Source organism: Chlamydotis macqueenii, chromosome 5, assembly GCF_036417535.1.
Source record: "Chlamydotis macqueenii isolate bChlMac1 chromosome 5, bChlMac1.mat, whole genome shotgun sequence".
In the NCBI taxonomy this organism is placed as follows: Eukaryota; Metazoa; Chordata; class Aves; order Otidiformes; family Otididae; genus Chlamydotis; species Chlamydotis macqueenii.
The window spans coordinates 71,605,361-71,617,356 of NC_141560.1; the positions used below are offsets into that span (position 1 = coordinate 71,605,361).

Consider the following 11,996-nt stretch of genomic DNA (forward strand, 5'->3'; position numbering starts at 1 on the left):
GGGTGGCACCCGGCGCGCGGTTGAGTCCATCCTGCGGAGAGGTCGTCCTCCAGCTCCTTCCTCCCGGCATAGGGCAAACCTGTTTGAGAAACAAGAGGGGTTTTAGCCGTGCGTAAGGAGCCGTTGTCTAAAGGTGGCTCTCGTAAGGCGGTTCTTCTCGCTGGTGGTGTCTGTAGCCGGTGAGCACTGAGGCGGTATCCTGGCTCCCAGATGGAATTTTCCTAGCATGCAGTATTCCGCTTCGTGTAGTTTATGTGGTGTCGTGGCCAGTCACTCCTTCAAGGATTTCTTGTCTGTGCTTTCCCATTTGTTGTGTTCAGGGGCAGAGACTGTCTCCTGCAAGATGAGAGATTTCCTGTCAGGAAATTTAATTAACTGCAGCAAAGTCCACTTCAATTGAGAGAGAAGGCAATATCCTTCATGTTATTAAACACGAGAGCTGAGGACTTGAAATCCAGACCTGTGTATTGTCGGGGAAGGTGGGACACGGCATTGAACCGCGTGCGGTAAATGTCAGCGGCAAGGGGAGCGGCGCTCCAGGTGGGCTCGCCTGTGCCGCCCTGGGCACAGCGGTGTCTCCGTGAGCAGCTGAGAGCGTCGCCCGGAGTGGGTTTGTGGCTCCTGGGTGCATGGGCACCCAGGGCTGCGCAGGGCTGGAGCCCTCAAAGCCCGCCTCTTGCATCCCTTGCTCAGACCTGGACGCTTGGGAAGGAGCAGCGCGCCGTTCACCTCCTGCAGTCCTGGCGCGTAACGCTCCCCATTTCGCCTGGGCGATCTGGCAGGAGGCTAAACCCGTCCTGCCCAGCCGTTCTGGGACAAGTTTCCAGAGCAAAAATAGAATACCCCCCCCCCAGTTCATAGTCCAGAAAGTCATCATTTTGTGATGTTGCAGGGTGCAAATTAAATGTGAGCAGTCTCGTTAAGGAAAGCTTTATGCCACGGCCTCCCTGCCCTGTTCACCTGAAATGTCTCGTGTTTTATTTGTGTTCTTACAATGTGTGTATCGGAGAAACGCGGAGCATTCAGAACATGCCTAGTTTTCCTCGCCTGTGAACCTGAAGGAAATGCACACCTGCAGGCAGGCAAAATGGTGGCTTTTCCGAAGGCTGGGGTTTTTTGCATGCAGAATTGAAGGAACAATTTTTTTCAGATTGAAATAAGGAAGCACTTTGCTCTGAGTAGGCTTAGGGAAGTTTTTCATTCGCAGCAGGACCGAAGGAGCCTTGGGTTGGGGCAGCGACCAATAAACTGACTCTTTGCCCGTTGCTCAGGTTGCTTTGTTTTCTGTTTGTGTTCTCGTGGTGTAGAACGAACCGGAGCCAGCTGTTCGCAAGAGCTACCAGGCTGTGGAGAGAGATGGGGAGATCATCCGGGTACGGGACACTGTCCTCTTGAAATCAGGACCCCGGAAGAAATCCATGCCGTACGTCGCGAAAATATCGGCACTGTGGGAAGACCCCAAAACAGGTACCGTGCCAAAAGAGGACGTCTCGCCTCTGTGCGTGGCGGGTGAGGGCGGGCTGGGACCGGGGCGGTGATGGGTGTCGGGAGAGCTGCAGCCAAGGGTGCTGGAGGGGCAGAGACTAGCTCTGTGGCTTTCCTTCAGATTGTGCCAGGAACTGGAACTGGAATGCTCTTTAGTCGCTAGCCTGGGACTGGTCATCAAAATCCTCCTGGTCGTGAAAGCACACAGTGTCTGCCAAGTGCCCCTCTTGGCAACCATCTCCTGCGTTATTTCAGTGCAGCAGACGTCTCGGGAGCCGCTGTTGGCTCTATCCAGCGTCTGGGCTGGAGCTGGTGTGGAGCAGGGGGCTTATCTGCAGGAGCTCCTGGGGGGACCCCAGCACAGGCGGCGATTGGAGTCGTGTGGGTTTGATGTCAAGGTCCCGTGTCTGGCCAGCGGTACCTGAGCCAAGGAGCTGTGCCATGTGTTGCGAAGTACAGGTCTTGCTTAAAAGTGAAAGAAAAAAAAAAATACAGTGCCGTGTAAAAGAAGTGATGAGTGTGAGCGTGCAGTGAGGCCCATCTTCGTCACGTCATCCTGTGACAGCAATTCTGATGTTAACCTGGGCGTTAATGCTGCAGATCTGGATGGATACTTTTTTCAGATGGAAATGTTAGATTTTGGGGTGGGGTTTTTTTTGTGCTTATTGGACCTCTGTGTGACGATGTAGACAAGTAGAAGGGGGTGAAGGTATAATGGAATAGTGACGTGACTGAGTTCAGACAGCTCCCTGCTGTAACAAAAGGACACCTAGTTCAGCATGAAATATTTATCACCGCACAGCTGCCTCCACGCGAGCGCTGGGGGAATGAAAGGCACGGGGGGGGTGGGAAGCTGGCTATTAGAGGGAAGACACGAGGAGAAAACCAAGGCTTGACGTATTTTAATAAATCTTCTCGCAGGGGAGCTGATGATGAGCCTCCTGTGGTATTACAGACCGGAGCACACGCAGGGCGGCCGCAATCCCAGTATGCACCAGGTGAGCCGTCCGAACGCGGCGCGAGGGCGTCCTGCTGCGCCGCTTTTCCTGCAGGATTAGCCCCAGTACCTTCCTGCGTTCCTGGGTGGCCTCAGAGCCAGGGGGCTGAGCTCCTAGTCTGAGTGAAACGGAGCTGCCTCCTGGCTGTGACGCAGCTGTTGCCAGATGTGAGGAGTGCTGGCTGGTGTCCTACAGATGGGCTTTTCCCCAGTTTATTGTCGTGTGCACAGCCTCTGGGCTCTGACAGAAGCTGCTGCGTTCTTTGCCTCGCCGCCTCTGTTGAGTTTTAATGTTTCTCCCTTTCATCTGTGCTAAGAAAATCCTGCGCTAAGGGAAAAGTTTTGACTGCCGCGTTAGTAGTAAGGAGGTGTGAGTTTATACCGAATCGAGATCGGCCGCCTTCCCGGAGCGGGCGTTCTACCTCACCCAGAAACGCAGCGCCCAGCGCAAAGGCTCCAGGAGCTTTTGTAGAGATGCTGGGGTACCTGCATCGTGTGCCGCCTTTGGAGCGTAAATCCCTTCGTCTGCCTCTTAAACCCCAGAAACTGGTTTGGGTTGTGCAGAAACGCACATGCATCCTCCTTCCCCTCTGCAGATTTATGATGGGAATTAAAAACTGGCTTGAGGATGTTGTGCCCGTGTAATCGAGTTTGCTTTTTAAAGAGAAAAACGTGTGAATCATGATGACTTCACGCCTTGCTCTGCTTTGCATGGGCTTGTGCTGGGTGACAGAACAAGCTGTTTTTAAACCAAAAATGGGGAATTTACTGCTGTTTTCAACCCACCAGAATACCCGGTGCATTTTTCCTTTTCCTACTTTTTTTAAATAAAAGGGGAGGGAGGCGGTGAGAGCAGGACTGGGAACAGCCGGGCAGTTGTACCTGCCTGACTCGCAGGGCACGCGTGAGTTCCTAAACCACAGCCTGGTCCCTTATGGTTTTCTGGTCCATAAACGAAGCGTGACTGGATCCAGTTGCACTTTAGTGTAGAGAGAGCACCAGTAGTCTGGCCGGGAGGAATTAAGCCAGTTTTTTGCACACCTGCTTAATTACACAAGACTTCAAATGAGAGAGTGCCGTTTGGGCTGAGTAGCTGGGAAGGGCTTGCCAGAGATGACTCAGAGTTCTCATTTAAGGAGTAGACCAAAACCCCAACGCGCAGAAGGAAGGTGTGGCGTTTTCGGTTTCTCTGATGAAGCGTGCCCACAAACGGTGACCCTTTTTGGAGCCTTTCCTTCCAGCCTGCTTCCTCGGGGCTGTGAGCAGAAACAAAGCCCGCGGGTAATGCTGCCAGACTTGGGCAGAGCATCCTTATTCTCAAAGATCATCTCCGCTGATCTAACCACACCTGAAATTCTTTCAGATCGCTCCATCTGGGTTGCCCCATATCTAACCAATCCTGCCTGCTGTGGAGCCAAGTTTCCTAAATTACCCTGGGAAAAAAGGCTATTGCTGCTTCCCTCACTAAACCAGCTTTTTTAATTGAATTGGCATGAGGAAAGGCTTGGAAAAGGAGGAGTGCCTTTAGCTTTGATACAGAGATGGGTCAGGAAGACTGGTCGTGTGTCGTGGCATAGTAGTAAAGACAGCAAAGTGCTGTTCAGCCTCCAGTTCTTGGCTGTGGAAATTGGAAGGCTTCCAGCACAGGGAAGGGAGAACAATGAAGAACATCGCTAGGAGCTCGGAGGAGCCTGCGGGTGGGGAGTGCTCCGACCCGCTGCCCGCGGGAGCGTGGCTCGCTGGGTTTGCTGGCTGTGGTCTGAGGGCTCCTTCCACGTGGAGTCTGCGCACAGTCAGATCGCAGATAAGCTGGGGCAAAGGCACGTCGTGCAGGGGTTTTCTGAGGGGTTTGCCTCCCGTGATGATCTCGGCCTTCTTCCCTCTGTGTGGCTTGTTGTCGTTCCCAGGCATTGCAATAGCGCTTTCAAAATGCTGCTTTTATTTTTTCCAGTGCAGCATTGCAAAAGCTCATCTCCTTGGACGTTTCTCAGCGCTGGCCACGAGCTGTCTGCCATGCCAGGAGGAGAGAGGAGGCTGGTGTAGCTGGTAGCGGCCGTGCTGCTGAAGTGCTTTTGTAACCTTGGCACTGTGTGTGGGGATTTGGATGCTTGGCCTCACAGAGTGCGCGGGGCAGTGTTCAGTGATGGGAGAACTCCTAATGCTTTGCTCACATGTCACTGGATAAATCCTGGTGCACACTGTAGGTCACACACCACCTGGAAGGTGTCTGGATCGTGTGAAATGCTGGCTCTGGTGGTGGTGAAGGTGTGGAGCTGGCCTTGCCTCCCTGGGGCTCCTGGCCAGCTGGGTGACCTCCTCCTTCCTTCTCTTCCAGAATGAGATCTTTGCATCCCGGCATCAGGACGAAAACAGCGTTGCCTGCATAGAGGAGAAGTGCTACGTGCTGACCTTTGCAGAGTACTGCAGGTAGGTGGTGCTCTTCACTTGCTGCTGTTCGCCAGGCCTTGGCTGTCTCCAGCTCTTCTCGCTCTTCCCACTTCCAGCCCTTCCCATTTCCAGCCATCTCCCAGCAGAGCTGTCCTGGCCCTGCAGACGTGGCTCCAGCTGGAGCTGGGCGAGCGATGTTCGCTCTGCGTGCAGGTTTGGTACCGCAGTCTGTGAGCTCCTCTTCCGCTCTGGATTCGTTACGGGTCTGTTTGTGTGGCAGATCTGCTTTACGGGGCTCACAAATGTCTGTACTTGTGTGACCTTGGCACCGCAGCACGAGGACAGCGGTGGAGGACAGTGCAGGAAACCCCGTAACTTGGAGCTAAAAGCGCGGCAGGGCAGGGAGTCGTCCCTTCCGCTGTCACAGGGGTGCCGCAGCTAGCCACAGCGCCCGCCGATAGGCGTCTGTCAGCGCCGCTCCGAGACACGAGCGTGTCCGCTCGCGGATCTGGGGGGAGTTTGGCAGCAGCGTGGCTCACAAGGGTGACTAAGGCTTTTGCTGGTAAGCTCTTGCTGATTCCATTGAAGCTGTCAGTAAGAGCTTCCGAGCATCCGTGTCCACGGCTGCGTCCTTTGACGGATGGGTGCGCAGGGCAGGATGAGGATGGGGTTGAGTGCGCACACAAATCCATAACGCAGAGCAGTCCTTTCGATCTCCTCAGTTTTGCGAGACGCATTGTGTTGATGGTGCAGTCTTACCGCCGAGGGGATGCTTAACCCCTCATGCACTCTCCTCAGTCCTCCTCTGCTCATTGGATTTCTGAAACGCACTGCTTTACAGACTCATTGTAAGCTGGATTTTGCTCTTTCTCTTGAAAACTCTAAAAATGAGGAAAAAAAACCCAAACCGTTCATTTGCCTAAACAACAGCCTGATGGATAAGCCTTTTCTGGGGCTAATTAACAAAAACGAGGCCGAAGCAGTAAAAGCAAGGTGGATTGATTGCAGTCATCTTGTGTACTCTGTGGCACCCACCAGTACAGAAACATAACCCGTTGTGCTGCTTCCTACAGCTCGGGCTGGGACCAAAAGCAGTGTCCTCCTCTTGAGCAAAGCTGAATTCTCTGCACTCCTACCCTTCCCCTCCCAGCCCTCGTCCTTGGGCAGCCACGGCGAGACAGCCTGACGCGAACGAGTCCGTGCTAACTCCTCTAACGTAATTGCGTTGCAGATTTTGTGCCTTGGCAAAGCGTCGTGTCGAAGGGATCCCGGGCAGGAAAACCATTATGGTTCCTCCCTCGGAAGAGTACTCCACACCTCTGCACCGCAAGGTGCCCGAGGACACTGACCCCGATCTGGTTTTCCTCTGTCGTCACGTCTACGACTTCAGACACGGGCGCATCCTGAAGAACCCGCAGTAGCACCGTCCTTCGGTCGGACCGCGGTGAGGATGATGGCACCGGAGAGCCGGCGGCCGGTCTGGGACATCTGTGCAGTCTCGACGTCACCTTGTGCTGCTTGCAGCCGAGAGCGCCCAGCGCTCTTTCCTGGGACTGAAAAGCGTGCGCGGGAGCGGATCCCCAGGGAGGAAGGCAGCGGTTGAAAGCACAGCACTTCGTTAAAAGCATAAATGAAAATATATACGTATAAAATAAATATATGTATATAGATATAGGTACTTGCATATGTAAATCTATATCTATATATGTATCTAGAGATGCATATATCGGGAGGGATTTGCAGGGGATAAAAGCCAGTAAACTGAGTCCAGAGCCATTGCTGGTGGGGATGGGGGAAAGGTGCGGGAGGGGCGCCGTGGCGCGTTGTGTGAGCCAAGCTGTGACAGTTCTGCGGGTTCTCCTGCCCTGATGTGAAGCGTGAGGACTGAGAGCGGCTCCTTGGCTGGGCACAGGAGTCTCCTTTGGTCCCACAGGACAGACTGTGAGGATTCCCGGTGGGTGAGAGCTGCTGCAAAACACAGCCGTGGCTCGGGAAGCTGCCTGGATGCAGAGCGGCCTTGTGTCGTGCTTGAATAGGTTTCACTCCGTGGGGGAAGAGGTCCCCGCTCTCTTCCCTCGTCCTTCTCTTCCCCTCCCCTCGCTGTTTGGCGATTCACCGCCTGGACCGGGGCTCGGCAGCCGGGCTGGGAGATCCGCTCCACGGCAGAGCGCGGAGGCAGGATGGTAGGCGCCGCGTCCCGGCGCGGCGTTACGAGAGCTGTGCCTGTCGCAGGTGCCCTGACCTGGCCGCCAAGGATCTTGTGCCCGGAAAGCGCAGCGCCAGCAGGCGTGTGTCCCTCTGAAGCTGGGATCTCACGAAGTGGGCTCTGCTGGTGAGAACCAGGTTTTCTCTTCTGAGTATTGCTCTTCCTCTGACGGCTTAGGGGCCGTAGCGACAGAAGTGGGTTTACTCTTTCTTCCCAGTTTGTTTTCCTGTAACGTCGTCGACAGTCTCCCATTTAACCCCATACATCTTTCAGCGTGAAGAAGCTCGAGGCTGGCAGGTGAAATGGCAAACCGTTTTCTTGAGTGGTTTTGGCTTTTTTAAATTCGACCCTCCCCACGTGTGACTGTCCTGCCCCGGGCACTGCTGAAGCCATCGCGGCACTGCCTCTGCGCTGCCTTGCAGCCTCGCCCTCCAGCCCTGTCCTGGCCTCCGAGCAAGCTCACCAAAGTGGCTTCGCGGCTCCGGAAAGGAACTGAGCATTGGGAAAGGCTCGCATCGACGAGAGCGACCCGAGCCCCACAGATACTGTTGCCTCTTGCCTTACGTGTACAGATCCTAGATAGACGTTGGTTTATCTTCACGCGGACTGTTTGAGTTAATCCTAAAGCAAACCAAAGGACAGCGTAACAGTCCCTTGAGTCACTCACACAAGCTGGGAATCCGTTTCTAGATTGCACTAACTAAAGAAGGAGAACCGACATCATCTCAGCCCACGTTCCTGCTGGCCGGAGCCGCTCCTCGAAACCAGGGAATTGCACCTCCCCAGCCTGCTGGGGCTTCCGAGCCCATATCCAGCGGTGGAAGTGTTCCTACTGCTTTAGTGTCGTCCTGTCAGTGGAAGCAGCGCTGGCTGCACACCTGCCTGGCCTGGAGAGAGAGCCCCACGGCATCCAATCCGTAACGCGGAGGCAGCTCGGTAACGCGGGAGTTCTCCAGAGGTCTGCCCTACATACCAAAGAGGGGAGCGCGTCTAGGAGGAGATGACTTGACGGGAGATGACAAGATCCGGCGCCCGCCACAGCGGGTGAGCAGGGCACGCGTCTCCCGGCTGTCGGTGGATGATTCCCCCTCAGTGTTGCAGAGGATGCTGGAGAAGCCCCGCCGTTCCTGCCTGCGTAGCCCGGGGGGAAGCACCCAGCTCCGGGGGGTTTGATCCTAGATGTGCGAGCAAGGATTCGCGGGTGAAGCATCCTGTCTCACTTATACCTCAAGATACTGTTGGTGTCAAAGTAATTGCTCAGATTTCTCCTTAACAATTAGCTTGGGCACTGGTGGTCTCTTGGAACGGTGCGGTTGGGCCGCTGATCGGCCATGCGGCATTGGGGTGGGAGTCGGGAGCGCCTCCGCGGCTGTCGGATGGAAATACCATGGGGGTGCGAGGAGGTGATGGAGAAAGTGGCCCCTGACCCTGCTGGGAGAGGATATTGCATGGCTGCCCTCCTTGGCGAGGAGGGAGGCTGCTGGAGAAGCAGAGCTGCCTGGCGCAGGACGGGGCCGGAGCGGCTGCGCCCCGGGGCCGTGGCCCACGATTGTGGCCATCCCCCTAAATGCGAACGCTTGTGTGGGTCGGGACTCCCGTGGCAGCCAGCCCGAGGCAGGGAGGTCCTCCAGCGAAGACGCCATCGGACGCGGGATGCTTGAAGACCCCCCTGCCAGGCAATCCCTGAGCGTGGCCGCGCAGTCGGGGAGGGGGCTGACACCCCCACGCCCCAGAAACCACAGTAACTCGCCGGAGCGCCTTCTCCTCGCCCCTCTTCCCCGCCTCCCACCTCTGTCCTGGCTCCTCTCCGGGGAGAAGAGGCATCGCGCTTGCCCTGCGCCTGGACGGGGCTCCAGCCCTGCCCGGAGAGCCAAAGCCCGGCTCCTCCCGCGTTAGGACCTGCTCCGGGCCGAGAAGGTCGCTGGGGGTTCCCGTGGCTGCGATGCTGTTGTGCAGACAGCATGGAAATGAATGGAAATGTCTTATCCACAGCGAGAATATTTCATGCTTTTTTAATCTATTAGATATGGAAATATTTTTTGAAACTGAAAATGCAGTCGGTAGAATTTAAATTGAAACGTAATACATGTAAAATATATTTTAGTTGATAATTTTGTAAAATGCACTTTTTTTGTGTCTCTTCCCTGGTTTCCCGGATCTGTATTTCAGTGTTTACAGACGGAATGAGAACATTCCCTATGCCCTCCTTCTGTGAGAAAGATATATTAGAAGTAATTCTTAAAAAATAAATTTGAAAAATGGTATTGATTTAGAAAACAAACCGGTGCTGTGCTCTTCTCTTCCCTGCCTGGACTGTCCCCTCGGGCCCGCGGGGCGCAGGAGTCGAGCGCGAGGAAGGTGCCGGTGCGGGAGCGGACTTGGGAGCCCGGGGTCTTGGGGTGAGCGGTGTGGACGCGGCCCAGAGGCGAGGAGCCGCTGAGGCGGGCAGTGAGCACGGAGCAAGCGGAAGGAGCATCGGCTGCCAGGTCGGCTTTTACTCTTTTTATATTTTTTTCTTTTTCCAATCTGCTCTTGACAGCTGCTGCCGTGGGAATAGGGGGAAGATGTTGGTGGCAAAGCCTGTGTCTCTGCAAAGCCTGGTGTACCAGCCCGTGCTGGAGGAGCCCTGGAAGGCAGCGTTTGGAAACGGTGCTTTTCCAAAAGCCTCTCCCTGGGAGCGCCGCCCCTGGAAGCCCGCGGGCGAGTGTCCCGGCCCCGTGGCTCCGGGCACGGCTGAAGTCGGGCCGTGCAGCTGCAGGGCTGTCCCGAAAAGGCCGGGAGGAGCCCAGGTGGGAGCAGGAGCGGAGAGGAATGAAACAACCTGCTCCAAATGGGGGCCAGCGCCCCTGCGAGGGGCGGGATGCGGGATGCCCCATGGAAACGTCTGCGCGCTCAAACGCTGAGCCGCCCCTCGCGTCCCCGGCTGGCGGCACGGCTCTTTCCCGCACGGTCCCGGCTGTGGCTCCGCTGCAGCTCCCAGGCTCTGCGCTCCTGCTCCAGGAGCAGAAAGGCCTTCCCGAGGTTTCCTTCACGGCACTGGGTGAGCGCGGGGAGTTCACCGCCCGCAGGGGAATTCTCCTCGCGGTAAAACGGCTCCCGTAGAGCTCCCGGCGTGTCTGGGAGCCCTCTGCTCCAGCCTGGCTCCCGTGGCTGCAGTTGCCCTTGTGCGTTGATCGCTTTGGTCTCTGCAGCGCTAACTGAACGCCTAACGATGTCTAGCTGCCTCCCGGTTTCCAGGAAAGGCTCCTCTTCGGCTTTCATGGTTTTTCCCTTCCTGCTGAGCTGCTTGCCCCTTCCTGGGGCTGCGGCCTGTTTTCTCCTGGTGTTGCCTGTGCTCAGGCCGGGGATGCTCAGCACGGGCAGGGAAGGGTCCCAGGGCAGGCTGCTCCACTGGGACCTGGGGGAATTCACCCTAAAACCGCGGTGAGCTCGGCGAGGGCTCGGTGCCCTGTCCGGGACCAAGCTGTGCTGAGCAGCCAGGTACGGGTGGGCGCCGAGGGGCGGGGAGGCAACGCGGTTTGGTTCTCGGCTGGGTTCTTGGCCCTTGGAGTTGGCTGTTTCTATAATTAATGGTGTGTTTTAGTTAGAGCTGGACCCTTGCGCGCCTGCGGAGGGAGAGAATGAGTTCTGGGAACAAAATGAGCGGGAAGAGAAAGTAACGTCTGCTACCGACGCTGAATTAGCTCCTAATTACAGAGGGGAGCGGGCGGCCAGCGCGGTTTGTGGGATGAACGCGGACGGGCTGGGCGTGGTAACGGCGTCCTTCCCGCGACGCGGCCCCCAGGCTGCTGCCTCCGCAACGCGGGCAGCGGTGCAGCAGCAGAACTGCAGCATCTTTCCCGCCCGGGTCGCCTTGAGCAGGAGATTTGGAGACGGTCCCATCAGGGGAGCGGGGCAGGGACCGCCGCTGCCGGGCGGCTTTGGTCGCTGTCCCCTTACAGCCCTGCCAGCGTCACAGCCTGGTTTTAAGCTCCTGGTTGGATTTCTTCATGGGATTCGGGTTTTTGCTGGAGGATCCTGGCCTCTTGCTTTCTGCGCCCGTCACGTTTAACGAGGAGCCTGGTTGCAGCACAGCTCCTCACGGGGAACGCGGGCAGGTCAGGCACAAACCTGGAGAAGTGATGAAAACGAGAGAATTCAGGCTCAAAAAGGAAACCATGCTGATAATGACGTGCGTTAAGCTGTGAATTCCCTTCCCAAAGGGAGTGAAGAGCTCGTCCTGGGACACGTGAATTTGTAAGCCGGTGTGGGGTCAATGGGCAGACATTCCTGGCCCCAGGGCCTTGGATTTTTGCTGAAGAACCAATTTGAAATTTCCCAGTTGTATTTCATGCAACTCGACTGCCCAGAGCCATCGGCAACGTGGGTGCCAGACACGGAGCGGAAACCTGCGCCCTGTGCGCGCCCCGCGCCTCCGGCCAGCTCCAGCGCCCGGCCGCTCTCGTGTAGGGTCAACTAACAACAAAAACTGAGAAAAAGCTTTTCTGTCCCAGCTCTTCCCACGTGGCAAGCCATCGTCAAAAGGATAAGCTGTGGCGGGCTGAAAAATTGGGATTAACGTCAAAGAAAATTGGATTTACTGCTGAAATCTGCGACCCGAGGGAGCTGCGCTGAGCGGTATCCGGCTCTCCAGCATCTGACATCTGACAAACTCCTGCTCTTGGACCGGGGCTGGTGCTGCCAGCGACTTTCACCACCGCGTTGGTGGATCCCACCGGGTCCCTGCCGCCCCCGGAGGTGACGCCGCGCATCGGCAAGGTGGCCTCCCCTGGCCGTAGGGCAGAGAGGCCCGTTGCTGCGGTTCCCCGCGGCCTCGGAGGTGCTGGCACGGATCTTGGCTGTGTGGCTCAGCGCTTTGTGTCGGCGCGGCTCCATTTGCCAGGGAAGGTGCCAGCCGGGCTCCCGGCACACGCTGCGGCA

General features: G+C 56.6%; 1 protein-coding gene across 1 annotated transcript in view; it reads left to right on the plus strand.

The window, feature by feature from the left end:
- Window positions 1–9,357, plus strand: part of BAHD1 (bromo adjacent homology domain containing 1) — a 34,770-nt gene extending 25,413 nt beyond the window's left edge. The window contains exons 4-7 of the mRNA XM_086749509.1: window positions 1,308–1,467; window positions 2,407–2,483; window positions 4,818–4,909; window positions 6,102–9,357. Coding sequence (XP_086605635.1) covers window positions 1,308–1,467; window positions 2,407–2,483; window positions 4,818–4,909; window positions 6,102–6,291 — 519 coding nt within the window. The 3' untranslated portion in view covers window positions 6,292–9,357. The remainder of the gene's footprint in view (window positions 1–1,307; window positions 1,468–2,406; window positions 2,484–4,817; window positions 4,910–6,101) is intronic.
- Window positions 9,358–11,996: the final 2,639 nt, after the last annotated feature.